We start from the raw sequence: 27864 nt of genomic DNA on the forward strand, positions 1-27864 counted from the left end.
GAAGAGGACAAGGATAGTTTTTGGTTGATGCTGGACTGGCGCCATTTTGCTCGTCGAGTTCTGTGCGTTGTGAATAGATTATTAAAGAAGTTACTCGTAACATTATTGGTGGAGGTGGACGACCCCCGTACCTCGATGGAGACGTGCAGCGGTCGCAACATCGGAGACCCTTCGACGGATTCGACTGCTGGTACTTCCTCTGCACCGCCTTCATCAGTCCAAGCCACCACCTACGTCATACTCCTGCACCTCCGGGATCCCGCACTTTCTCCGGTGATGGTACGATCGATCTTGACACTTGGCTGAACTGGTACGAGCGCATCAGAGGTACTCACCGCTAAGATCCCCCGCTCATGCTTGCTAACGTGCTTTTCTACCTGGGCGGCACTCCCCGAACATGGTTTGAAAGCCACGAAGCCGAAATAACGAGCTGGGATGTCTACAAAGAAAAGATTCGCGACCTGTTTGGCGATTTATCTGGTTGTCAGCTCGCTGCAAAGAGGCTCTTGCCACACGGGCCCAGTCTTCTACCGAATCATGTCTTCTACAATCTTGACATCTTGGCGGTTCCAAGGCCGAGCAGTGCATGTCGGAAGACGAAAAGGTTAACCATGTCCTGAAAGGCATTGCCGATGATGCTTTTAACCTGCTGGTTTTTAACAACGTCTCGAGCATCGACACCATCCTTGAAGAATGCCGACGTCTCCCTGTCGCGTAGCCCAAAGCATCGTGCGCCTTCCGAACACGGCGGCTACTACTTTGTGTGACGACGCCTTCCACCAGGCCCCTCTATGTGACAACCTCACAGGCATCATCCGTCAAGAGGTCGAGGCAGCACAACCGGTAGCCACACCATTCCTGACGCCTGCGCCTTTCCCGACCACGATCTCTTTGATACAAGCCGTCGTTCGTCGAGAGCTATCGAATGTTGGCCTACATCCTGTTCCTGCCGTATATTCTGCAGAGCCTTGTTATCGTCCCCTTCTGCTCCTCACATCCAATGCAATCCGTCCGAATGGCGTACCCTTGATGACAGGCCCATATGTTTTAACTGTCGACGCGTTAGTCATATCGCTCGTCACTGCCACAACCGCTGGGCTTCACCATCACATTATTCACCTCAGTCTCACGCCACTTCTGTCCGCCAGAGGTGCCTATCACTTTCTCCATCAATGCCGACAACATTTTCCGCTCCTGTAGCACCTCTGAGCAGACCTCGTAACGACCTGTCACCGTACCCTGCTCGTCGTCAGTCCTGGTCACCCCCACAACGCCGTGCTGCCTTCCCGAATTATTCGCAGCACCTCCGACCGGAAAACTAGGCCGTGCACCTTCTGGAGATGGAGCTGCGCTGACGACCTTCGTAAGAAATCCTTGCTTAACGTTAACAACGAACCAGAATCTTTTGGACGTTACTATCGACAATGTTCGTGACAGCGCATTGATAGATACTGGCGCGCATGTGTCCATTATGAGTGCTTACCTTCGCCGCCGACTTAGAAAAGTTGTCACGCCCGCCCTCAACCGAGCTTTACGAGTCGCCAATGGAGGAACTGCCAGGATTCTTGGCATGGGCTCTGCGCAAGTTCCTATTGGGGAGAGAAGCACTGTCATTCTTTTCGCGATTATTGAACATTGCCCTCATGAACTCATTCTTGGTTCGGATTTTCTAGCCACACGCTCTGCCGTCATAGACTGTTCAGCTGGCTCTCTCCACCTCGATTTACCTCTCTTTTCCAACCCGACAAGCCCACCCCAAACCAGCGTCTACTGCACTGATATCACGTGCCTCCCGCCTAACTCTGTCACACATGTCGACTTATCCTCCACGCTGCCAGCACCTGACGATGATTACATGGTGGTCCCGATTCCTGCCGTGATGCTTTCGCATGGGGTTGCTGTGCCGTATATGATTCTGACGATTACGAGAAACCGCACCTTCCTTCCACTGGTCAACTTCTCCCTCACCACCCAAGTTCTACCACAGGGTATCTCCCTGGCCAAAATTACCGCTCTCCAAGAGGACCATGTCGGGCCCTTCAGAGGGGACGATTGCTGCAGCTCAGTCAGTGGTTCTACTACATCACATTCTTGGGGCGCCGACATCAAGCGAATGGTGTCATCGGACCTCACGTCTGAGCAAGCTGCAGCACTTTGCCAAGTTCTTGAGGGCTATCGTAGCATATTTTACTTTGCCAGCAAATCTTTAAGCCAAACGACCATTGTCACCCATCGCGTCAGTACTGGCTATGCGACTCCCATTCACCGACGCCTCTACCGTGTTTCTGCATCGGAGCGTGCAATAATACAACAGGAAGTCGGGAACATGCTTGCGAAAAACATTATCGAGCCTTCATGCAGCCCCTCGGCTTCTCCAGTCGTCCTTATTTAAAAGAAGGATGGAACATGGCACTTTTGTGTCGATCACCGTCACCTCAACAAAATTAGAAAAAAAGACTCTTATCCTTTGCCTTGCATCGACGACGCCCTCGACTGCCTGTACGGTGCTACTTATTTTTTCAACTATTGACCTTCAGTCAGGCTACTGGCAGATAGCCGTCGATGAGATGGACCGCGAGAAGTGTTGTTTATCAGTTTAAGGTGATGCCCATTGGTCTCTGCAATGCGCCAGCTACACTTGAAAGAATGATGGACTCATTGTTCCAAGAGTTGAAATGGTCCACCTGCTTGTGTTACCTTCACGATGTTACTATCTTTTCGCCCACATTCGACTCACATCTCAACCGTTTATCAGCTAATCTGTACGTTTTCCGTCGAGCCGGACTCCAGCTTAACGCCTCTAAGTGCCACTTCGCTCGTCGTCAAATTTCCGTGCTTGGTCACCTTGTCGGTGCCCAAGGCGTGCGTCCAAACCCAGAGAAAATCCTTGCAGCCACAAACTTTCCCGTTCTGAGGACCACAAAGGGTGTTCGCAGTTTTGTGGTGTTGTGCTCCTATTTCCGACGCTTTGTTAAGGACTTTGCGACCATTGCACCCCCCCCCCCCCAGACCTCTCGAAGAAAGACGCCTCGTTTATCTGCAGCCATGACCAAGCGTCATCGTTTTCCCAACTTACGACCCTACTTACAATGCTACTAATCTTGGCTCACTTGGGTCCATCAGCCCCAACCGAGGTTCGCACAGACGCCAGTGGACACGGCATAGGAGCTGCGCTATTGCAGCACCAACGTGAACACGACCATGTTATAGCCTACGCAAGTCTATTCCATCACGGAGCGCGAGTGCCTCGCCCTTGTATGGGAGGTTGCCAGGTTTCGTCCACACCTGTACGGGCGCTCATTCGGTGTTGTCATGGATCATCATGTGCTCTGCTGGCTAGCCTCCCTGAATGACCCCACAGGACGTCTCGCTCGTTGGGCCCTATGCCTTCAAGAATACACGTTCTCTGTAATGCGTAAAACAGGGCAATTACATCAGGATGCGGATTACTTATCCCGCTACCCTGTGGACGAAGCAACCGATACTGATGCTATGGTGGACGTTTTTTCCATGTCGCAGCTGCTGAACACTGGCGAAGAGCGCCGGAATGCGTCTTTACGAGCCATCATTGACAAACTGGAGTCAACGCCTCGCGACCCGTCCCTACGAATGTTTTTGGTGAAAGACGGGATCCTTTACTGTCGTAACCTCGATTCCTTCAGATCAGACTTACTTCCTGTCATCCAGAGTGCACCTGCATTCCGCTGTCCTGCACCAACTTCATGACGCTCCCATGACGGGCCATTTGGGCGTTTCTCGCACATACGATCAGGTACGTCCGTTTTTTTGGCCTGGACTTGCCCGCTCTGTTTGACGCTATGTCGCCGCTTGTGACCCTTGCCAGTGTCGCAAAGCACCGTCTGCCCTCCCAGCCGGCTACCTTCAGCCGATCAATGTTTCCATTGAACCTTTCTTTCGAGTTGGTCTCGACCTGTTGGGCCCTTTTCCACTCTCCCCAGCCAAATATAAATGAATTGCTGTTGCCACAGACTACGCGACACGGTACACAATCACACGAGCACTCCCGACCAGTTGCGCTACTAACGTTGCAGACTTTCTGCAGTACGACATATTATTAGTGCACGGTGCCCCCCGCCAACTTCTCACCGACCGTGGCCGCACGTTCTTATCAGCTGTCGTTCACGAAATCCTGAGGTCTTGCCATACCAAGCACAAATTTACTAATTCGTACCATCCCCAGTCAAATGGCCTCACAGAGCACCTCAACAGGACCCTAACTGATATACTTGCCAAATACGTTGCACCAGACCACCAGGATTGGGACATTCATTTGCCGAATGTGACGTTCACCTACAAGTCACCCTGTCACAACACTGCCGGCTATTTGCCCTTCTATCTTTTATATGGCCGGGATCCAACTCTACCCTTAGACACTTTGCTACCTGCGGCCACTGAATATGCCGGAGAAGCCATCATCCCGCACCGATTACGCGCGCCAAGTCGCCCGTAATTGTTTACAGGCCTCACAGGCGTACCAATGACGGCTCTACGATTTTCACCACAGAGACGTGCACTTTTCCCCAGGTTCTCTCGTGCTCCTCTGGTCACCCACTCGGCGTGTGGGACTGTCTGAGAAACCGTTGTCCCCCTACACTGGACCATTCCATATCGTTTGCCAAGTCACAGACGTCACGTACAAGATTGTCCCAACCGATCCAACAAAGTCATTGTCAGCTCTGAGCGACACCGTTCACATGGCTCGGCTCAAGCCCTATTACCCCCCTTCGACATCATCTGCGTAGATTTAGCACCGGTCGGTGCTTCTACCGCCGATGATAAATAACAGCCGCTAAACGCGGCTGCATGAAAGAAGAGGACCAAGTTAGTTTTTGGTTGATGCTGGACTGGCGCTATCTTGCTCGTCGAGTTCTGTGCCTTGTGAACAGATTATTAAAGAAGTTACTCGTAACAATATGAAGGCTCTCGGCGGGTTTTTGCCATCACTGCCATGTTGCTTAACGAGTCTATATTGATAACATGCCCCCGCACATCGTAACTTTCACAAGCAAATAAAAGAGCACGGGCACTGCTGAAGCAGAGAGCAAATGAGTCGGCCCATCCTTATCGCATGGAAAGTGCAGAAGATAACATCTCCCGTGCGTTAAAACTGCCGTCGAATGCTCAAAGTAACCCACCCGTCTTGAACAAGCATGAAACAACGTAGGGAAGGGGAGGGGATCGCTCGAGTAGCAATAATGAACATGGATTTTAAGGTGGTCGTGATCGCTGGCGCGCTTGCTATCTTGGAGAGTATCAGTGCGGTTTCAACACAAGAGAAGGTATGAAAAGAGCACTTCACCCCAAAGCGGCCGTATTTGCTCACACCAGCGTTTTGTAGATATTCCGCGATATCAGATTCAGAAGAGTTCGCTGCCAGCCTTACTTCTTATAACATTACAATTTTTCGCTACCGCCTTCATTGCATTGCGTTCAACGCGCCATCTTGTTGGGAGAACTAATAGATTATTTGCTAAAGCTACCAAGCCTGAAAGACTGAAGCGCGTGACGAGTCGACCTCAGAAGATCCGTTGTCACAGTGGTCTCGGCGAGTTTCCATCACCGCCTACTCTGACGACCCCTCGGTGGAGTCGACACGGTTGTCCGTTTCGCTGCAAGGGCGAAGCAATGAATACCGAAAATTTGGAATGTAATGCTGAGAGCGGCAAGCAGATTGAAGCATGCAGCGCGCTTCTCAAGCACAGCCCAGGTGAAAATTTCCTGCTGGTTTTCTGCTGGGAGTTAGTGGCTTTTGATAGAACCAGCAGTTAAGCTGCTAGTTTCTTACTGGTTGCACTGATTCCAGAAGTGTGCCTACTGGTTTTCTGCTGGTTCCAGCAGGGTGCCTACAGGCTTGCTAATGGTCGCAGCAGGCTGCCTGGCGGTTGTAATGGTTCCAGCAGTGTGCCCACTGGTTTTCTGCTGGTTTTAGTAGGGTGCCTACTGGTTCTTTACTGGGACCGGTTCACTGCCTACTGACCTGCCGGTGGTCCCATCAAGCTGCCTGCTGCATGTACTGGTTCCAGCAGGGTGCTTGGTGGTTTTCTGTACTGGCATAATTTCGCCCTGAAAAGAGCGTTTTTGTTTTGACCATCCTCTAATCTCTGTTACAATGAGACTGCAGTGAGCTTGCTCTCGTCTGCTACGACACTGCTAGAGAGGCTAAAGCTGCGATAAAAAAGCCGCATTGCTACGTCTTGTGCGGCGCCCAGCATTGCCAAGCATTGAATTTGCCGCCATAATCGCAGACTTCTCCGTAGCATTAGTCTCGCATCTATTATTGACGTTTTTTCAAACTAATACTAAATAGTTACCTACAATATAATATAAATACTTCATAACAAAAAAGTTGTATTATTTATTTACAGGTAAAAGCATAAGAAATAGCAGTCCTATATAATGTATAAATTATCATCACGCCTTAGCGCCATAGTTAAGTACAACACATTTTGTGCCCTTGTCCTGACTTGACTGTCTTTGCATTTGTGTGTTCGTTGTGTTGCAAGCTTTCTGGGGAGTCTGCATGACATTAGCATGTAATAGTATATTTTTGTGACAGTTTCATCTGTAGAAAGTGTAACAAGTGAATATCCGCCTATTTCAGCTGTTTTTGGTGCTGGGCTATGAGTGTCTTGATTTCGTGAGTGCATATCGAGGCCCAACGTGTTTCTCTATGCTCGATCTTCCATGCAGGTAAGTTGCATATTTTTTTCAAATATAAGTAAACCGTGCATATCCCGAATGTTTCTGTGCTTTATTAAGCTCACCGCCGTCATACATTGGTGTTTGCGATGATAATGAATTTGCATTTGCATGCCCGTTGCTGTAGGCCATGCTCCTTTGTCTCTATGTAATAAAGTATTAACACACTGCTTAATTCTTGTTTGCTGAAAGAACTAATGGCGCTGTAGAGGTGTAAAAGTTCATTCGCTTGATATGTATGTCCTAGCGTGCACTGCTTCTCCCGAATTGGCATTAAGCAGCCTTTTTTAAAGATTGATATTTGCAGTCGCGATCTGCATGGACCACGAAATTTTTTATTTTGTTATAGATTACCTGCATCACTTGGCTGCCCTCAACAATACAGACATCTGTGGTGTGGATCAAGGTACCATGAGAATTTATATCCGGAATTTATATCCCGGATTTATAGCCAGCCAAAGCTGGCAGATTACCCTTTTCAAGTGTAAATATATTTTTAATAAAATATAGTAGAGCAACACTTGTGTTATGGGTGTACTTAATGGACTTTTGAAAAGCAGCCTTCTTAGAACTACATGCTCTTGAGGGGAACAAACTTAATCTGCTCATTGGTACCACTGTAACTCGTATTATTCACTCGTATTATTCACTCGTATTATACTCTCGTATTACGAAGTGTGGGGGCCTTCGAATACGAATGCGGGGGCCTTCGAGAAAAGCTTTAGCGCGTCTCCGTCGCGCTCTCGGTAACCGTCCTTTGCAATGTCAATGACAATACCCGACTTGGCGAGGAAGTCTCAACTCAGGATTAGAGACATTGACAGCCCAAGAAGATGCACAAAACGTTGTTGCGTCAAGCGTCTTTCCCAGCGAATCACTAGCCTAGCCATGCCGCTCGATTGTGCTAGGCCCGTAGCAAGGCGGAACATAGTGTTGCTTTATCTCAAACGGATATTTCTTCTCGCGGAGATGATGAAGCACACAGTTGCTGAATAAAGGAGCGCTTGACCCTGTATCCAAAAGTGCTACGAACTTCTTTCGAGCTATCGTTAACTGGATTAGTGGTGCGGGCGATTCTACGGCATCACTTGCACGACAGGCTGACGGTGCAAGTGATCCGGTGCAAGGCTGACGGTGCGGTGTCCGATGTGGTTCACTGGCGGCACTGTCCGTTTCCCGAACTGCGCACTTGCTCCTGACCCGGTGTGTGGTCGCATTCGCAGGGGATGTGCCCCATGTTGCCGCACCGATAGCAAGAACCCCGGAAACCACGCTGGCTCAATCGTAAGTCGCCTCGATCAGGTGGCCCTCGCTCTGGCTTGCGCCACTTGTTTGACCTCGTGTCGATGGCAGGCTCCTGCTGTAGAATGTCACGCGCGGAGGCGGCGTGAGCCGTACGGAGCGCGTAAGCGAAGGGCTCCAAAGCGCGGCCTGACCGCTTCCAACCGCGTGGTACGTGCTCATCAGCGAACAATGCTGATGCGTTACCCCAAAACGCTTCTGAGGCTACTGCGCCGTCATTCCACGCACAGCGAGGCTCGATTGAATGCGCTGCGGGTGGAATTGGGCGATACGCACATGCAGCGAGGATGTCCCCTTATATGCGCTTTGCCTCGGTGGCGAGCTCTTCTAGGTCTGCGAACTTGCATCCCCTGAAGTATGCCGCAAGAGTCGGGTGCGCTTATTGCGTAACGCGCTCGACTATTTCTGCGTTGGTGGCGTGAGGGTTAGCGAGAGGATACAGTTCATTCATTGCCTGTAAATACTCCAGCAAGGATTTGTACGGATGCTGGGCGCGCAGCTCCAATTGCCACCACAAGCACCACTCATAATTAGCCGTTAGAAATTCGGCGCGGAACTCTTCTATCGTGTGGGCAAGATGTCCGGTTAGCTCGAGCTGCTTGTTTCGTGAGTGACTCCAGGATCACGCACTCGAGAAGTTTGGCATCAGAAAGCCCCGTCGTGTAATGATAAAGGAGTAACCAGTCAAGACTCTGGTTGGCGCTCTTACAGTCATGGTAACCAGTGTAGGTAGGCATGTCTACCTTGACACGTGGTCGAACATTTTACACGGGGACCTGCGCTGTGTTTGCGATTGCACAGCGCTCGCCACGCTTTGCGTAACCGACAGCGCATACCGTAAGAGTATCTCGCTTGCGGGCAAGCGGTTGCCCGCAGACTCGCCTACAGTTGCGGCGCCTCTCTGTTCGCGTCGCGAGGTGACAGAGTGCCATGCGCGACGCTTTCTGTCGTAGGCCTAACCTCTGGTAGCGCGGTCTCTTCACTCTCCTGGTCGTCCCACGTTAGACGACCGAAAGCTACGCTGTCGGAAAGTCCTAACAGTGCCCCCGCATAAGCCAAAGGATCGCCACTCTGCGACGCGAGATCAGATAACATTGACAAATCTAGGAATTCCAACATCCCTGTTGTCCTACGTGTGGAGGAGCGTCGGTAGTTGCTTCCATCCATGAAACTAGCCGCGTTTGTAAATTAGTTAAGATGAGCACCAGATGTATGGGTCTGTTCTATGCAAGCCTAGCTAATGTTCCAGCCGCACACAGTAGTAGCGTGCACGATTAACGTCCCCTATCCGTAGCTTGTCTCATCGCAGCTACACGGGTTCGGGCGAATAAGGCAACAGGCTAGGTCAGAAACAACACTTTGTTGCTATGCATTAGCATTAATGCGTGAATGTCGCATAGAGAGACTACAGAAAACCAGGGTAGATGCTTACAGTTTGGTCATTGTCGTCTTTGGCTCGCAAAGGGTTCCGGGCATGACCTTTTTCTTTCATCGACGGTGCCAGAAAGACCATCCGGTCATCAGCATGCTGGTTTTCTTCACTGTCCCGGCTTCCTTTTCCTGACAGGAATACATTCCTTCCCTGAGGGAGGGGAAACCTGTTCCGTGCGCCGGGAAAGGCGGATCGCGAGCGCCAGCTGCGGGGGCGTTCCATCTCTTCGCAAGAGGCTTTATTGACTCGTGTCTCGAAGGGGCAGCCATGTCCCCACAACTGGGCTGTCATGCTGCCGTAAAAAAACAAAAGGTGGCTGGGCGCATGTGCTGCCCCACAATACCTTTGTCATCCATTGACGTCGCGTAATACAAAATTTGATATATGTGAAGCTAGCAAAATGGCCGCGAGTGCATAATGAGCATGGTATGTAGTCATGTTCATACATGACACACATATTATGATCTCCACGTGAGCGCCTGTCACTTATGTTCACTATACAGTGGTGTCGTACCATACCAGTTTTGCAATGTCATGTGAACGAAACAAGAGCAGGAGTAGCAAGACCATGACATGTAAATCATGACATAAATGTCATAATTTTCATATTATGACTAATGACTTGTGCTCGTCATAGAATCATGTTATGCCATAATAATTTTGGTATAGATCCCATATTCCACATAATCCAAAGGGCCAGGAGAACTGAAAGTGGTAGGCAGCTAGAAAGATAGATAAATAGATAAATACGGTCAAACTCGCCGAAATTTGCTCAGAAATGCTTTGCATTTAAAAAGTCACAGGGGTTACAACAGCAAATATTTCACTTCACGGTATTAAGAAGCTCACTGTCCAATGGCTGCTGGCCTTCAATTCAGTGGCAGGAGTACAGAGCCTCTATTCGTTAACTTTGCTCTCCACAAAGAGAAACTATCCTTACTCTGGCCCGCGAAATACGCAACGAATCGTTTTCGTCGTCTGAAGCTCTTGTTTGCTCCCGTAACAAACCCGCACGGATTAACACCAAAATGTCGTCTAGCTGCACGGTTCCCAAGCTCCAGCGCATGCTTGGTGAAGCTTAAACCTGGCCGTGTAGCTAGCCTACCGGCCGATTGTGCCCTGTACGGCAAGTGTCCAACGAAGCTTACTACGATGAACCCGACAACAAAAGCGCATCATGAAAAGGCGGTGCACACACGATGTGGGTGCATGTCACGCCGTCAGCGTAGAGGGTGCAGTTGCGCCATTGGTTGCACTTTGCTTTTTGCATAGTTTTCGCGCCGCTGTGCTTGCGTGGAGCTCTAAGCAATAAGGCTTCTTCTAACATTCGACAGGTGACACTCTGCTTTAAACTTTGATCATTGTCATTCACTTTCACGCTGCTCGCAACTGTTTAGCATGGTTGCTAAACTATGTTTTGACTTTTATTGTGTCATTATTATGCAATATATTCGCATGATTTAATAATGTTTCGACCGTCAATGACAGTAGCTATCTTGCCGAAATAAAATGAACAGATGCATTAAAAAGAAGCATTTTTTTTTCATGAGCCAAGATGGAGGGGTGGGTTCATTACGCGAGTACACACAGTGTATTGGCATGACCAAAAACCTACCTGAACGACTCGAACAACACATCAGCGACGTCCGGAAAATAGCGCAGCGCCATCGCCGAACATTCTGAGACGTTTGACCAAAAGTTATATTTCAACAAAACGACCATTCTAGAACTCACGTGAGACTAACTGGAGAAAACTATTACTGGAGCCGTGTCATTTACAGCATCAACTCAAAACATTGGGGGGGTGTTGAAACCCCCTGTAAAGTTTCTTGCGCAGCGTGGCGCATTCGTTTCGCACAGAAGCCGTATTTCAGGGGTGACAACTATTGAGTGTTAGGTGGCATTGTGTTCGCGAGCGGTGATCACCACTATCATTATCATGGTTGGTAGAACAGTAGCGCCGGCGGTGACCCCTGGCGAAAAGCAAGCCTTGGTGGCGGGGAGAGAGTTGAGCGAGTCTCTTCAGCTGGTGGCGTTTGGCTCAAACGGTTGTCTCTCGAGGTGGGCCTGCCGTGGACAGCACCGCAGGCTGCCTAAGGTAGGCCTACGTGGTGAGAGTAGCGTTTGCAACGCCGCCTTTTGTGTGCTATTGTGTTACGTTGCTTGAGCGTATGGTAATTTTGTGTAAGGCTGTTTAACGTGTGGATCACAGTTGATGTTAAATGATTTGGCTGAATATATCATTTTTGAAATAGTTAAATAAATGTACGTGAGTTCGTTTGATTTGTTCCAGCTGCGTCTGCTGTGCCCGTTCACTCCAAGGGCGTGGTGGTGGCGCTCGCTCGTCAATTCGAGACCCCACAACGTCAACCCTTCCCTCGGAACTCTGCACACAGACAACGCTCTACGGCAAAACGTGAGGTCACTAACAGCCACACGAGTACCTTTAAGACACCGCTGCAGCGTCACCACAGGCCCCCCTGAGGAAGGAACCAAGTCGATTACAAAATGTCACGTTTTTACGTGTTTTCAGGTACTTCATTTTGGTTGGTGTTAGAATAGTTTTTCCCCATTTCACAACCCCTGAACGGCTGTGGATGCTGAGAGCTTAAAGCTTAGGTGCTGTAATCTTCAGACTTAAAGCTCGCCATCACTCAAATCAAGTGCGGTTGCAAGACAGTTTTCAGCGGCACGTGTCCTTTTGCAGCGCAGGTGCGCATGAATGCATGCATGACGGAGACACCAGAGTAGTGCAAAGCGACGCTCGATGACTCTCTGTGTCTGATATAACAATAAAAACAAAAACAAGGCTGCTGGAAACTGGTTGAAAAGGCCACTTACACACTTTATACATATGGCGGGCTTTCACAAATAAATTTTTGTAAAATAATTCTTCTACAAATCCAAGCAACGACTCTCCAGTGAATAGCTGGCATAAATTTCAGGCAATTCTTACCACTCCACACTGTCGGATTGTGAATCTCACACCTTAATTTGATATTTGACTTGCAAAGGTTCTTTTGATTACAGAATATTGGTGTTACTGTAGCATAACTACTAGCATTGGGCACTTCTGTCAAGTTCATCAGCCAAGCTCACTTTCCCAATCACCCACGCACATTGGTTCACACAAAGGTCTGTCAAAAATCACTGTGTTTCCAAAACGAGCCAATTCATACTGATGCTAAAAGTTCAGTGGCTGAAATAACTAATAGGAAGTGCTGGTGCTCAAGAAACAAATGCAACGTGCCAAAATCAACAATTCAAAGCATTGATCACCAGTGATCGATTTGAATAGGTGAGTAGCAAAAGAGAAAATTTCATTGGGGGTGCAGGGGGCACCCTCCTTGAAATGGTCGTTTTTCGCTCTGTATGCCATGGCAGAAAGATTTCGGGTGGTGGGGGAGATGGGGGGGCACAGGCCCGGGGAGCTTTCCCCTCACTTCGTCCTTAGCTTGCGTTCAAGCACGAGTAACAAGCCCACCATGCATGTTGTCCCATGTGTGCTCCCGGAATCTGTCCACACTAGTGGTGTGTCTAGTATTATGGGAGTACTTTTGTCACACAATAATAATCTTCAACTACTTCACGTACTTTCCTCGCATTATCACCACGGTTCCTGCACTTCGGCTTTCACAGTTGTGCACGGAACGACTGTAACAGAGTCTAAGTTGGCGAGATCCCAGTGAGGATGGAGAAATGGTTAAGCAAGGGGCCAATAGGCAGCCATGCCAAGAGCACATGGTACAGTCGAACACGCACAGATATATCTGTTGTATATTGGTCTGTTTGGTTTCGGTTCCACGATCACTGCTGCAAGTGGCGCCAGTGTTGTTTATGTATATAAGCATGCGCAAGTTGGAATAAAGGGGCTTTTTTTCCGATGGGCACTCAAGTTGTCTAGTCATTCATTCACTGGCGGCATACGCCGCCACTACAATGGCGACGAGGATGCTCGTTTAGGAGGCGGTCTGATTTTCGTTATTTTCGCCGACTGTTTTCCGCACCATGAGTGTTTTCGGACTGGCACCACCGCCCCCGTTCCTGCCCACGCCTGGCTGCCCTGCTGTTCCCTGGCCGCAATGGATCCGCATCTTCGAGAATTTTCTGCTCGCATCTGGGGTTTCGGACTTTGCGCCGGACCGTCGCAAGGCTCTCATAATCCATAGCCTCGGTGTAGAAGGCGAGCGCATATTTCACACACTACCGCTTCAGTCTTCGGCCAACACAAAGTCCGGTGAGCCAACTACTGATACGGATTCGGGAGATGTCAAGTACACTTCTCAGACACAGCATGAAGCGTCGTCATACGATACCGCTGTCGCAGCGTTGCATGCGCACTTCACAGCAACAACTAATGTTGTGGTCGAACCTCACCGGTTCGGTAGGCGCGTGCAGCAAGTCGGTGAAGCAATCAATGAGTACATTACCGCGTTACGTGAGCTTTCTGCTACGTGCTCTTTTCTTTCTCGGGAAGATTCCTTGCGTGACCAGTTCGTTGCGGGCGCATTATCTCGGAACCTGCGCGAGCGGTTGCTGCTTGAAGGGTCTTCTCTTTCATTCCCTCGAGCTGTACTAATAGCGACGCAGTTTGAGCAGGCAACCAATGATTGCAAAGAATTTGCTACTGCAGATGTCCAGAGCATAAATGCTCGCGAAAACACCCCTCCGCCCGCATCTTCTGCCAGCAACCCCTCGAAGCGGTCGCGCAGCCAACAGGGCCAGTGTTACCGCTGTAGTTCACCTCGGCACAACGCATCTTCATTCCGCTGCCCCGCCAAAAACAAGCGGTGTCATGGTTGTGGTATTATGGGTCATTTTCACTTCGTCTGCAATAGATACGCTGATCCTGTTCGTGAACGACGAAACGACGACGATGAAAGTTCGACAACGAAACGACGACGACGAAAGTTCGATAACTGAAGAATTATTGAGCATTCTTGCCGTGATGACATTCACTCGTCTCGCAATCTACGTATCGGTAGCAGTTGGGGAAACGAAGCTAACTTTCCTCATGGATTCAGGGTCATCAGTATCGATTTTGACGCGCGACCTATTTAGGCAGCATTTTGAAGGTCAGCAGCTTTCAGTTGCTCGAATTAGACTACTGAACTATTCGAAGAAACCCATTCCAGTGTGTGCTAGCTTCTTTGTTAATGTCACGTACAATAACTCCACAACAAAGCTTCTTTTTTATGTCGTTGAACAAGGCACCTCGCTTTTGGGTATTGATGCAATTAGGGTGCTCAGTCTGCAGATTGATGGGTCGTCACTACAGTGCCTCGAAACGACAGTGGTGCGTACTAGCGCTCGAACGGAGCACACCGCAGTCAAGACAGAGACGGAGTAGTCCATTCACCTTCCATCAGAATTAGTCGAAGAGTTTGGTGCTATTTTTGACCAGGACTTGGCATCACAAAGGGTTTTGTTCATCGTGTCCAAACACGGTCGACAGTTCAGCCAGTTGCTTCAAAACTCAGGTGCCTTCCGCTCTCACTGCGACCACAAGTCTCGGAAGAACTGCGCCGCTTGGAAAAAATGGACGTGATAGAGCGAACACAGGCATCTGAGTGGGTGTCCCCCATTGTTGTGGTTGAAAAGAAAGATGGAGGTATCCGTCTTTGTATAGATCTTCGACAGGTAAACAAAGCCGTCCTAGCACATAGCTTTCCCCTCCCTCATACAGAAGAGCTATTGCATAGTCTAGTTGGGGCAACCCACTTTTCCAAGCTTTACCTTGCATCAGCGTACCATCAGGTCCTGCTTCACCCCAAGAGCCGCGATTTAACGGCTTTTATAACACTCGACGGCCTCTTTCGTTTTAAGCGCGTGTGTTTTTGGCTCGCGCCGACACCATCTGCTTTTCTAGTATGATTTCGAAAATTCTGCAGGGCTGCAGCGGCGTCCTCTTCTATATCGATGACATCATTGTGTTTGGGAAGGGCCGAGAGGAGCACATGGCGAGTCTTACCGCAGTGCTGAGGTGCATAAATGAGGCAGGACTCAAATTGAACACGAAATGCGTCATCGATACGCCGGAGCTTGCGTTCTTGGGCCACAGGATCACCGCAAACGGTATTGTGCCGTTAAGGAAAAGGTTGCTTCCATCCGAGACACTCCAGCGCCTACGGATCCAGCCAGCCTTTGATCATTTTGGGATTGGTCGAATATTATTCTAGGTTTATTCCCAATTCCGCTGACAAGGTTGAACCAATGCGTGTTTTGCTAAGAAAGGGGCAGCGATTCGTTTGGTCTGACGAGACAGACGCTAGTTTCAGAAAGACCAAAGACGCGCTGGCATCTAGCTCTATACTGAGAATGTTCGATGAATCTCTTTCAGTCTTAGTGTCGACGGACGCATCAGTGTGTGGAGTTGGAGCGATCCTACAAAAGGTGGACAGACATAAACTGCACACTGTCGCTTTCGCGTCTCGAGTCCTTTCGCCAGCTGAGAAGAAATATTTGGTAGGAGAACGGAAAGCGTTGGCCTGTGTTTGGGCGTGCGAGCGGTGGCACGTGTACCTGTGGGGACGCCACTTCACGTTGCTCACTGATCATCAGGCCTTGGTGGCATTGCTTTCAACCCAAGGAACAGGAAGGCGCCCCTTGCGAGTAGCGCGATGGACAGAATGCCTACTACGGTAGAACTATACCATCGTGTACCGCAAGGGGTCGCAAAACCAAGTGGCGGACGCACTCTCACGCCTGCCCGCGTCGTCTTTCCAGGAAGAAAAAACGCTGTTTGAAGAGATTGTATCAGTTCTCGAAATTCCTTCCTGCATTACCAGAGAATAGTTTGAGCAGTCCCAATTGCAAGATAACGCTCTGCAACAAAGCAAAATTTATGTGCAATCGTTGTGGCCTGCACACAAATCGTTATCAGCCGAGCTTCAGCCATTCTTCAAAGTACGTGACGAACTTTCTGTGGTAGACAATCTCATCTTGCGTGGCGAAGGCTTGTGGTTCTCACGTCACTCACGCAGCAGGTAATCGCTGCAGCACATGAGTCGCATCCCAGAGTGGTGCGAACAAAAGCACGGCTGCGAGAAAAGTATTGGTGGCCGGGCATGAACCGCCAAGTCGAGCTAGCTATCCAGATGTGTAGCATATGCCAGGAAGCAGACAAGAGCGTCAAGGTGCGAGCTACACCCTTGCAACCGGACCCCTTTCCAGAGCAGCCGTGGCTCAAACTCGGCATGGATATTGTAGGCCCATTTGAGAAGGCGCCCTACGATTGCAGATATGCAATCACGCTTGTAGATTATTATTCCAAATGGCCCGAAGTGCATTTCTGTAGCGAGACGACAACCAGCACAGTAATACGCTTCTTAGTCGCTGTGTTCACGAGCGAAGGCTACCCAGATGTTATTTGTGATAACGGTCCACAGTTTGCATCTCGGGAGTTGGAGGTATTTCTTCAAAATCGCATCATCCAGGTCAAACATTTGTCCGTATACTATCTACAAGCAAACGGCCAAGTGGACCGCTTTAACAGAGTATTAAAAAGCTTTATTCAAGTGGCGGTTCTTGAGCAGCGACCCTTGCGCCAGGCGGTAACAGAATACCTGGGTGTTTACCGATGCACACCACATGCTACAACGGCAAGGGCTCCAGCTCTTCCGCTACACGGGGGGCTGCCAAGAACTCGGTTGGATGTCATCGGGCATCTGTCGGTAACCTTCTTTGATGACCCTAACTCGGAACTCCGGCGCTTACGTGAGCGGGTAAAGCAAAAGCAACAGAGCAGCAAACCATACACGGACGCTCGGAGGGTTGCAAGAAAAACCAAAGTTGACGTTGGTGACTTCATCAGAGTAAAGATAAAGAAACCCACTACTAGATTTAATAGCGACCTGGAATTCAGCCACCCAAGAGAAGTGATCAGCAGAAAGGGACCATCTTCTTTCCGCCTGGCTGACGGCAAAATGTGGAATGCATCCAAGTTCTCGAAGGTGCCACGAGCCTCTGCCGCCCTTTATACGTGGGGAGGAAACGGTACAGCTAGGGGAGGAGGATCTCTGCCTACATGCGGGGGCCCCACCCCAGAGATAACTACCAGAACTTCAGCTGCTGCTCCTTCGGCTGCACAGGCACCTTAGTCTCCTGCGTACGCTGCGCAGGCACCCACGTCTCCTGCGTACGCTGCGCAGGCACCTACGTCTCCTTCGGCTGCGCAGGCGCACGGGTCGCCTGCTGCGACGCAGTCAGCCAAGTCTCCAGGAGCAGTCACACAACAACGCAGGGTGCAACCACCAAGAACGAGACTACCACCAGAGCGTTATGGCTACAAGGTGTAGCAAGAGAAGTTGCGCTAAAGTGAATGAAACGGACGTATCCAGTGGGGTGGATTCCTTTTGTAAACTGCGTGATTTTGTAGTACTAAATAGTTACGTTCATTGTACAGGTTGTATTTTTGTATAGTGTTTCTTTGCATATGTGCTAACACACTACACTACCAAACCACTAATCCATATAGCTGTTTTTAAGGAAGGGAATGTGTTGTATATTGGTCTGTTGGTTTCGGTTCCATGATCACTGCCGCATGTGGCGCCAGTGTTGTTTATGTATATAAGCACGCGCTAGTTGGAATAAAGGGGCTTTTGTTCCGATGGGCACTCAAGTTGTCTAGTCGTTCATTCACCGGCGGCACACGCCGCCACTACAATATCGAACTCAAAAGAGATCGGGAATTAGTTCGGTATAAGAATTCCATATAAAAAAAATAGAGGCCCAATAGCTTACCTGTCGCGGATCATCACCTACAGTAGACGGATTCAAGAATGACAACCAATTCCGCACACAAGCCGCAACGGAATGATTTATTTGCAGGCAAAAAATCACTTATTTTGGCCTGCTTCTTCGCTTTCGAAATGAAGTTGAAGACGCCAGTCTCAATCTTATCAAGGCTCTGAGGTGTGACAGTCCATACGGCAAATGACGCTGAATGCTGCCACTAATTCAGCGACGGAGTACAGTGTGTAGCCGGTGCCTTGTCCAGACGATCCTCCTCATCACTTGAGCTGTCCGCTTACGCATCCTGGGTCCCTGTGACCGCAGCTACTACATCCTCGTCAGCGAAGCTCGCAAAAACCTTTACGCCAAACCGCCTCCCACTCCGTACTCATTTCCCTTTGTTAAGACTAACGAGGATTTAGAGAGTTGTTGATTGATTGATTGATATGTGGGGTTTAACGTCCCAGAACCACCATATGATTACGAAAGACGCCGTAGTGGAGGGCTCCGAAAATTTCGACCACCTGGGGTTCTTTAACGTGCACCCAAGTCTGAGCACACGGGCCTACAACATTTCCGCCTCTATCGGAGATGCAGCCGCCGCAGCAGGGATACGAACCCGCGACCTGCGGGTCAGCAGCCGACTACCTTAGCCACTACTAGACCACCGCGGCGGGGCGATTTAGAGAGTTGCGACACTCCTCTCGTAGAAGTGGAAGTGTTCGCAGCCCTTAAATCCATGAAGCGTAATCATAGCCTAGGTTTACATGGTTTGACAGTCGAGTTTTACGACAAGTTTTAGAAAATATTGGGGCAGCCTTTTACCACACACAGGACCGTGTCTCAGAGCCTTTCGGTGTGTGCCGTGAAGTCAGGCAGAGCAATCCACTTTCGCCTGCTCCCTACGTGCTCACATTTGAACTCTTGCAGAGGCTTTCTAAAGACAGCATTGGTAGATTTCCCCCTCCACCAGGTTCCCCCCGGTGGCAATGTTCGCCTATGCAGATGAGCTCTCCATTGCCGTACCAAACGAGGCAACTGTTAGCACAGTCTTGGACGTGACGGAGGAGTACTGCTTGGCGAACGGCACCAGGATAAATATGTCGAAGAGCGCAGTCATGTATCTGAACTGCGCTCCCTCCACCTCACGTTCCGTACACGGCCTGCCCATAAAGGAGCGTCTATGAATATTGGGCTTCCATTTCGAACTGGATGGCCTGACTACCGAAAACTGGCAGTTAGCTAAGCAGAGGCTGCCCGACAGGATTCGGGAATTCAGGGCCTTGTCTTGTCCCGTTACAGCTAGGGTCACGATAATTCAATCATTGATTTTTAGTTTTCTTACGTATGTAGGTTGAGCCCCACATCAGGCTTCTCCTGGAAGGCAGTCTTTTCCGTTTTCTTTGGAGTGGTGCATCTGCATACTTGTCCTACCCCGTGCTCAAGTTGTGCAGGCATGAAGGAGGACTCGGTATTCCTGACCTGGGCGTTCTGACCACAGCGTTACACATTACATGAACACGGGTAGCTCTCAATTCGGATATGCTCCTTACTCGAAGCTTTGCGTCATATTTCTTGAGGCCGTGGCTGAGGCTGTCCACGCCTGGAGCATTCTCAAATTCGGTGCTTCAGGCGTAAATGCCTTCTGCCTTTATGCAGGGGCCGCTTCTACTTTGGCCCATCTCCAAGAGGTCGACCTGCTCGAACTCCACGGGTTAGTCGATAGACTCACTCCAGATTTACCTGCACGCTTTAAGGTATTTCACCTGTCCCACCACAGTCCTAACTGGAAGTTCATTACAACCAGTTTCCTAGATGCCAAGTGCACTACAATCATGTACCGCCTGGCTAGAGGGTGGCTGCACATAACATTCAGGCCCTTCACGAAAATTCCTACACAAGGAATGTGCCCCTCTTTGTGGTAGCATGGCGGACCTGGTTCACATGTTCTCTCAGTGTGCACTACCAGCTGCCCTCCATCAAAGGATAGCTAGCTTTGGTCACCCCTGTGTTCCTTTCAACAAGATTCGTTTTTTGCATCCCCTGTCAGGTGGAGCGGTTAAGCAGTACGTGCTTCTGCTTAATGAGCGCTCCTACCAAGTGTGGGTGGCACGGTGCTGTGCCGTCTTTGGTGGGAGGCGGCCTGTGCTCCACGAAGTACTTGCGAAAGTATCACAGGAGGTCTGGTTCGTTGTCCACCGAGAGTGGCAGCGCCTAGGTGCAAAGAAGTTTTATGAATGGTGCACTATTTGGAGGTGATTTTTAGTGAGTCAGAAGGGCAGATAAACATCAATTTTAATGATGGTGTTCTCTAAAGTTTCGCAATTCGACCTAGTGAGTCGGTCGCCCCCAAGTGGAGTTTGTGTGGTTGTTCACCTGGTTTTTGCATGCACTATGGTGATCTTGTCGCCTTGTAATGCTTTACCCGCAAGGTCCGTGTTGGCCCCTTCTCCGTGCCCATCGACTCTACTCGCCGAGGTGGAGGGTGGTTCTCTTCTTCGTGAAGGACTAAGTCGCCTTTTAGCTGTGCTGATTTATCAGGGTGCATTGGGTTTGCGCCAAACAGTAGTCCTGTAGTCTACAAGGGACGGATTGCGTCTCACTGCGCCTTAGTGGTAAGGAGGCAAGCCATGACCGCAAAGCACCTTGTGCCGAGCGATAGCCCATCCGTCCTGAGAGGACGTCACAGGCTCCCAGCCATGCGACAATGTGAGGGCATGTGCACTTTATGTACGGTGACTGAAGTTACGGCGCTGAAGGGCAGTCCCGCTGTCACCTGTTTGGGTACATCCACTTCGCGTGGGGTGCCGAAAGTCACTGTGCTGAAGGGCAATCCCTTAGTCGAGGGTCCGGGTACTTCTGCTTTGTGTGTGGTGACTGAAGTCACCGTGCCAAAGGGTAGCCCCTCTGTCGAGTCTCGCTGGCCCCTAGTGGTCCGGAGACGAGCCATGACCGCAGCGTGCCCCACGCGCTGAGATAACCCACCTTGCCAGGGTACATTTGTTTTGTGTGTTCGGTCTTCCTGGCTTGTATGCCGGGAGGCAGGCTGCGTCTGTTTGGCGCCTGGCACCGAGCGGTGGCCCCCTTGCCAGGGTATGGTGGCCGTCTGCCCAAAACAAATCTTCCCCCTCACACGACCTTGGGAGGAAGGAAGTGCTGGGACAGACGTACGAATGATGATGGGTTGATGAGTTACGTGAGACTCTGGGACAAAGCGCCCCGGCGCTCCGTCTCCTTCCTAATGTGCCATCTGAAATGTGCCATTGTCAAATGGCACATTGCAGTCCACTTCCACGAAGTCGTCCGGAGACACTTTGTGTGGAATTGCTGCCGGAAAGCAGGACGACAACTCGGGTAATGCATCTTCTATTCGCTCCTCATCGTCTTCGTCGGTTTCCGCAAGTTAAGCCGTCTCGAAGCCTACCTTGCGGAAACAATTGACCACTGTGTTCGTCTTCACGTCTCGCTAGACATTGAAGATCTCCACCGAAGAATACTTCGCAGAGATTTCTGGCCACTTTTTCGTCATCCACAGCTGGATGTTCTGGCTGCTGACAGCTTCGCTTTCGCCAGAATTGGTTTTGCCAACGATGTAGTAGCACTGCTTAAATCAGTGAAGCCACCTGGCGTTTCCAGCAAAGTTGTTTCACCAGGTGTAGAGGCAAACCATTTGGCCTTGGCAATCAGCATAAGGCTATCCATCGGAATGTTCTTAGCGCGAACTTTTAAAAACCAGGCATAGAGTGCCTTTTCTACATTCCCGTGGGCAGAAACGCGCACATGACAGGCTCCAGACGTTCGCTGCTCCGCCACCTTTGCCTTTATATCTGCTTTGTTCTTCAACAAGGTACTCAGAGTGCTCCCGTGGTATCCCCAAGTCGTACGCGACGGTCGAACATTTCTCGCCCGCCTCAACACGCTGGCCATAGCTACACAAGAAATCGACAATTCGAGGAGTCCGCAGTGGCTTTGCACACCTCGCACGCGAAAGAGAAACGCTGCACTTGTGATGATACGTAGACGACGCGGCAACAGAAGCAAAGCGCTCGCGAGGCGATGGCCACCTGCGAAGGCAACAGCAAAAGGAGCGAGCTGTGATTGGCTGATCAAACCTTGGAAAACAATAAAAAATTAAGCAATAAACAATAAAAGAAAAGGCAAAAGGTGGAGGACACCGGCTCCTTTGTTCCTGCTCTCCGAGCTGATGGGTAGTCGGAGCAAGCATGAGAAAGAGAAACGAAAAAAAGAAAAAAGGTGTTCTGCAAGTTAGAGATTGCACAGACAAAGCCCTCTCACCCTTACCTTTTTTTCGAGTGTTTAGGGTTTGGCGGAGGCATGGTGCAGCGCGAAGGTCGCCGGGCGTGCGAGTTCCAAAGCGCGCCTTCCAACTCACGCGGCGTTCGATATATGCAAAGGCAAGTAGAAATACGGTTCGATATAAACGTGCAAATTTTTATACTTTTACAAAGGAATTTGAAGGGATAACTTGCAAGTTGAATATACCTGAAAATTCGACATGTGCGAGTTCGGTATAACCGTGTTCGACTGCATGAGATTTGTAATGATGTCAGCTCTCCTCAGTAAAAAACGCGCTCTTATATTGGTGAGTCTCTTTCTCACTGCACATTCTCAACGTCCCCAGAAAACTGTCACTCAGGCGGATGAGATTGCCGTACTCGTGCGACCACTGCTGGCAAATGCTTTCAAAATACAAATTCCATGCTTCATCTTGCATTTTGTGTGCCAGTAATACAGCCAAGAAATCGCCTTGCAATGCTTAACCTATATATTACTTGCTCATCTTTGATCCTGCTTAGCTAAACCATGCTCTTCTTTGCCTAGCTTTGCACTTTGCATTACAGTGCTGAGGCTTTCCCTCAACTTCACTTGTTATTGGGGTTGGTGATAATAGAGCCACCTCAAAGATTTTTTTCTCATTATTCTGAAACATTCAAAAATACATGACTATCTGGTGCTTGCTGCGTTAAAGAACTCTACAAACATTAATATACCAATCCTCACACTCTTTGCCTTTCTAACATAACTAGAACTTGGCTGAAAAAAAAAAAAAAAACAAGACCTCTCTGTTTTTTTAACACCAAAGTTTTTCATGCCAGTGTTCACCATGGCTCCGCTAACGTACGTTCGTCAAATAAGCGACGCTAAAAAGTATATGCTAATAGATTGCAAAGAAAAAAACAAAAAACAGAAGGTGAACATCTCTCGCGTGAAATCAAACCAGCAACCTCTCGTTTCTCAGCGAGCGGCGCCAACCACTTCGCCACAAAAGGTACTTTTTCATATCGTGATATTCTATTAAAAGAAAAGCGGTGCACAAAAAGATCGGAGGTTCCAGAATCCGACTGTCTACAATTTCTCGATCTTAAACTTCGGTTTCAGAGTTCCCATATTTGCTGGTGTTTTGAGCCACGATCAGTGAAACCAATTCTTAATTTTGGATCAGCCCACTCAAAGGTGGTAAAGAGGGGCATCGCTTTCACCTGCCTTAAATACGCTCTAGAAAAATCGTGCAGGCATGTGTTGGGCTCGGGTTTTTCTAAGCAAGTTGCAAGACTAGAGGAAGCAGGATTCCCCCCTAACATAATTGTGGCTGTTTGCGATAAGTTAATTGGTGGTTGAAAAGGACGTGCAGCTAGGAAAATCAATCGGGAAAAAATGAAGTTCGCAGCAATTCCTTATATGCATAAACTGGCACATGGGTTAAAAAATGTTGGTTCCCGCTACGGAGTTGATGTGGTTTTTAGGGCACCCAATAAATTGGGAAAGATATGTGCATTGGCGTCAAATCAGCTAGACAAGAAGGACAAGCCAGATGTTAAGAAATGTGCCGTAAACCATAGAAATAAGTATGTGCCTTGTGCTGTGGGGGTGGTGTACAGCATTCCTTTATCTTGTGGCCGTCATTATGTGGGACAGACGGGCCGCTGTGTCAATAAAAGGTTGCGGGAGCACTATCTCTCTTTGCATAACGGCACGCCTTCCCATTTGGCTTCGCATTGTGCCACGTGTGGGTGCACACCTGATCTGTCTAACACTGTTATTATTTTTAAGCACCACGATCAATTCACCCGTGAGGTGTCTGAAGCCTATCATATTAACAAGTCACGTAATGCTTGCGTAAGCCAGACCTCGGTTACATTGCACAAAAAAGAGTTCACTTTTATTGATGAGCACATCATTTAATCTCGTTGTACCTCACTTGTCATGCGCGGCTATTACTTTTTAAATTCTTGTTGCTCGGATTAAACATTCAGTTGTGAGTGCAGCGCTGTGTGTGGTTCTCTTCTTTGTCTCCGTCTTTTTGTGCGCCGCTTTTCTTTTAATATGAATATACACCAACTCGCCCAACTTTCTATTCTGTTACGTGATAGTCTAATACAATTCCTATACAGTTATCATTTCAATATTATGCTCACGTGCACACATGTGCAAGACGAAATTTCATACAGTCCAATGAATCGTCAAAAGTCTGGTAAACAAACGCGCATGTCCAGAAGTCAAAGCGTACGTTGTCTGGAATGCTAACAGCAAGCCATTTATACACATCATACACCGTTTAGCAGTCATCAGAGCTTCGAAACTTTAGCCCACTTTTGTTATCAGTGACGAGACGGCGCGACAGGCTCACGTCGGACGTGCTCTAAAGGTTTTCCCCTCCACGAAGCGCCGCCTTCCCCCTAAACCGTGGTCTCTCTCTCTCTCTCGCATGCGCTTATCAGACCTGTAATTTGAGAGAGCACAAAAGTCGCTTCACACGCCACCACGGACGCATTTATTACAAAAGACGCCCGCTACTACTAACGCTAATCCTGTATATACTTGCGCACTTGTTCAGCACGTCTTTCATTCTGTTTGAACAGTGCACTTTAAGTGCTGATCTGTGACAGTTGTTAGTCTGCGCTCGTCTTGTGTATGCTTATTTCATTTGTGCTTTCTGCTTGAGGTGTGCGCTGCAAGTTTCGAGCTGCTTGCCGTTGTTAATGCTACTCTTCAATTTGTTGCTACTGCTGAAACAATGCACAATAAACGCTCAACTACCTTTGTAAAGACATGTTTCACTTTCATGTTATACAGACTCTTATATAGAAGAATCAAGCACTTTGTTTTTGTTACACACAGTATTAATGAGAACTAGCAGATCTGGCTGGTAATTTTAAATGTGCCATACCCCAATGGTGAACAAAATAATGACTGTAAATGCAACAGCTTACAACTTGGAAAAAGGGCAGGGTAATTATGACAGGGCATCACTCATCAAAATCTTCGACCATAGGACACTGCCCCCCCCCCCTTTTTTTTCCCCAGGAAAATTCATTCAAAACTTCCTGAGAAAGTATACGTGATGTTAAACCAAAATGACCTACCAATGTTATTCTGCCTGTCTACATGTGCCATCATTTTTTCCTGTTATTTACGTGCACTACAAGGAAGCTTACTCAAGATGAGCTACCAACAAGCCCGCATCGCATCTCTCGTGAACTTTATTCTTATACCTATGTTACACAGGCAAGCTAAGCGTGGTTACGACCAACCACAGTTAACCACGTTAAGCTGCGGTTAGCACCAACCACGGTTTGCCGATGTTACGCAGCTACTATAGAGCTGGAAACGCACACTGCGTTTCTCCCAATAGAAAAACGCCACGCGCGCTCGTGGCTTGCACTCATTGGGGGTGGGCGCCGCCATTTTCTCCGTTATCTGCCTAACTGCGATTCCCAAGCTCGGTTTCTTGAAAACGCGGTTAGCGGCATAACCGCGGTTTTGTGTGCTGTGTAACATCAGCGAACCACGTTTGGCGTAACTGCCTAATAGGCTGCCTGTGTAACAAGGACATTAATAACCTAGAAAGAGCTAGCCTTGACCAGAGCCTCTCGTTATGGTAGCCACCACGTAATTTGGAGACGGCACAACAATGAAAGACAACGTTTAGTCTGATTACAAGTGCATGAAACGTTTCTGGCATTTCAGAGAATAAGACTAGCAAAAATTAGGCGTTCGTTCCACAGGCCTTAATTGTCCTATAAACTGTGTAGGGGAACATTATTATTTTGATCTTCCTAGTGATTCCCATATGTAATGACCATGCACATTAGGTAAGTAAAGATGTATTCTATAAGAGGAATTCTGACCATTTCTTTTTTTTCTCATAGCACCAATTGGACACATACTGTTTTTCTTGGTAAAAGACAGCTGTGCATTCAATTTCTAGGTAGCCTGGCCACTCCAGTGGGGTGTTCATTTTCTACATTGAATCGGCAAAACCTTGGTGGAGTTGATAGGGAACTTATCAGGATGGCATGGAAAATCACTGGTCATTTTTCTCCGTTACAACAGACACGCACCTAAGTGGAGCTACATTGCCATCCATGCTGAAGACTCCATCAGTGGCGATGAGCCGCTGGCGACTTTTCCCAACAGCGTCCCGCAGCTTCTCCTCCAGGTCTGAGACAAACAAAAAGATTGAGTGATAACACAGGATGCACAGGGAATGCTGTTATGCATACCATTCATGTCTCGATGCTTGTAGCGGTACTTCTGCGCCTTGCAGAGACGGATTCCATCAATAATGGAAGCATGGTTGAGCTCATCCGACAGCACTGCGTCCTCAGGGCTCAGGAGAACCTCAAAGATGCCCGCATTGGCATCAAAGCAGCTAGCGTACAGAATGGCATCCTCCCGGTTGTGGAAGCGTGCAATCTTTTGCTCCAGTTCCTTGTGAATGTCCTGCAGTGGAGAGCTCATTTACCGACATACTGGTGGGCTCCACCTATGTTCCTCGTCAAAATAAGTGCCATCATGGCTCTCAACGTTGAACATAGTAGACTTTCCCCTCAGTCATGTCGTGACAATTCTGTAGTGGCCCGGAAAAAAAATTTCATTTACCTTTGCTCAACAACTATGACTCCCCTAAACTACGTCTTTTGTGCTTGTTAATTTTCTCGTATTTAATTACGCCTCAGTTAGAGATGTACTTTGGGTAACTGACTGGATTCCAAGAAAAAGCAAGCACGTGAGAGGAAGACAGAAAATTGGGTGGGCAGAAGGAATTAAGAGGCTTGAAAGTATAACGTGGCAGCAAGAAGCACAGGACCGGGTTCATAGGTGGTAGATAGGAGAGGCCTTTGTCAGGCTGACGATGATGGCGCTCGTCCTGTGCACTACTTCCACTAGTCAGTTGTGCAATTCCTCACCATTTTATAGCCTTACCAACTAGCCCCCCAACACATTTACTGATTATGATGAATTATGTGATGTAAGCAACGAGAGTACATTGTCGTAAGCACCCCCATTCAGCGTATCCACAGCCATTATTACAAACAATAATTCTAGGTGGAGGCATAATATACAAGCTTCTTTTCATTGGTTATAACCCACACACTTGACCAATCAATTTGTTGGCCGGTGAATTCCATCTGTGCAGCGAAGGCATTCGAAACCATGCGCCGTTTCTTGATGTCAAGTTCATGTTGTTTTATTCTTTTACTGAAGTCAACCTGTCTCACGAAAGCACTTGTTGCAATCATGGAAGCTTAAGGCATACACAAAACCGGGGAAATTTTTTTCTATACAACTTGTTCTTGATGTTGACTAAAGCAATTTTTTCTTAGCTTCTGTGTTCATACACGCGCTATTCCATCTTCATACCTGCACATGAC

At 48.7% G+C, this 27864-nt stretch overlaps 2 protein-coding genes across 17 annotated transcripts in view; one reads left to right on the forward strand and one right to left on the reverse strand.

The window, feature by feature from the left end:
• The window catches only part of Gcat (Glycine C-acetyltransferase), a 367236-nt gene that overhangs the window by 310226 nt on the left and 29146 nt on the right, over window positions 1-27864 (reverse strand). For all 8 annotated transcript variants that reach the window (XR_012893994.1, XR_012893933.1, XM_075887558.1 and 5 more), the window contains exons 4-5: window positions 26713-26932; window positions 26551-26650 (exon numbers count right to left, since the gene is read on the reverse strand). Coding sequence is in view for 6 of the 8 variants with exons in the window: in XM_075887558.1 (XP_075743673.1) it covers window positions 26551-26650; window positions 26713-26932 (320 nt within the window). In the remaining 2 variants the exon portion in view is untranslated. The remainder of the gene's footprint in view (window positions 1-26550; window positions 26651-26712; window positions 26933-27864) is intronic.
• The window catches only part of LOC119178211 (uncharacterized), a 241075-nt gene that overhangs the window by 120640 nt on the left and 92571 nt on the right, over window positions 1-27864 (forward strand). For 4 of the 9 annotated variants that reach the window (XM_075891398.1, XM_075890556.1, XM_075891329.1 and 1 more), the window contains 3 exons: window positions 6623-6711; window positions 7944-8004; window positions 11748-13344. The exons of 2 other annotated variants lie outside the window; for them this stretch is intronic. In XM_075891398.1, coding sequence (XP_075747513.1) covers window positions 6623-6711; window positions 7944-8004; window positions 11748-12011 — 414 coding nt within the window. In that variant the 3' untranslated portion in view covers window positions 12012-13344. Of the gene's footprint in view, window positions 1-6622; window positions 6712-7069; window positions 7241-7943; window positions 8005-11747; window positions 13345-27864 lie in introns of those variants that run through there. 3 more of the 9 variants (XM_075891248.1, XM_037429401.2, XM_075891052.1) reach the window with 3 other exon arrangements.

Source organism: Rhipicephalus microplus, chromosome 1, assembly GCF_043290135.1.
Source record: "Rhipicephalus microplus isolate Deutch F79 chromosome 1, USDA_Rmic, whole genome shotgun sequence".
NCBI lineage: Eukaryota > Metazoa > Arthropoda > Arachnida > Ixodida > Ixodidae > Rhipicephalus > Rhipicephalus microplus.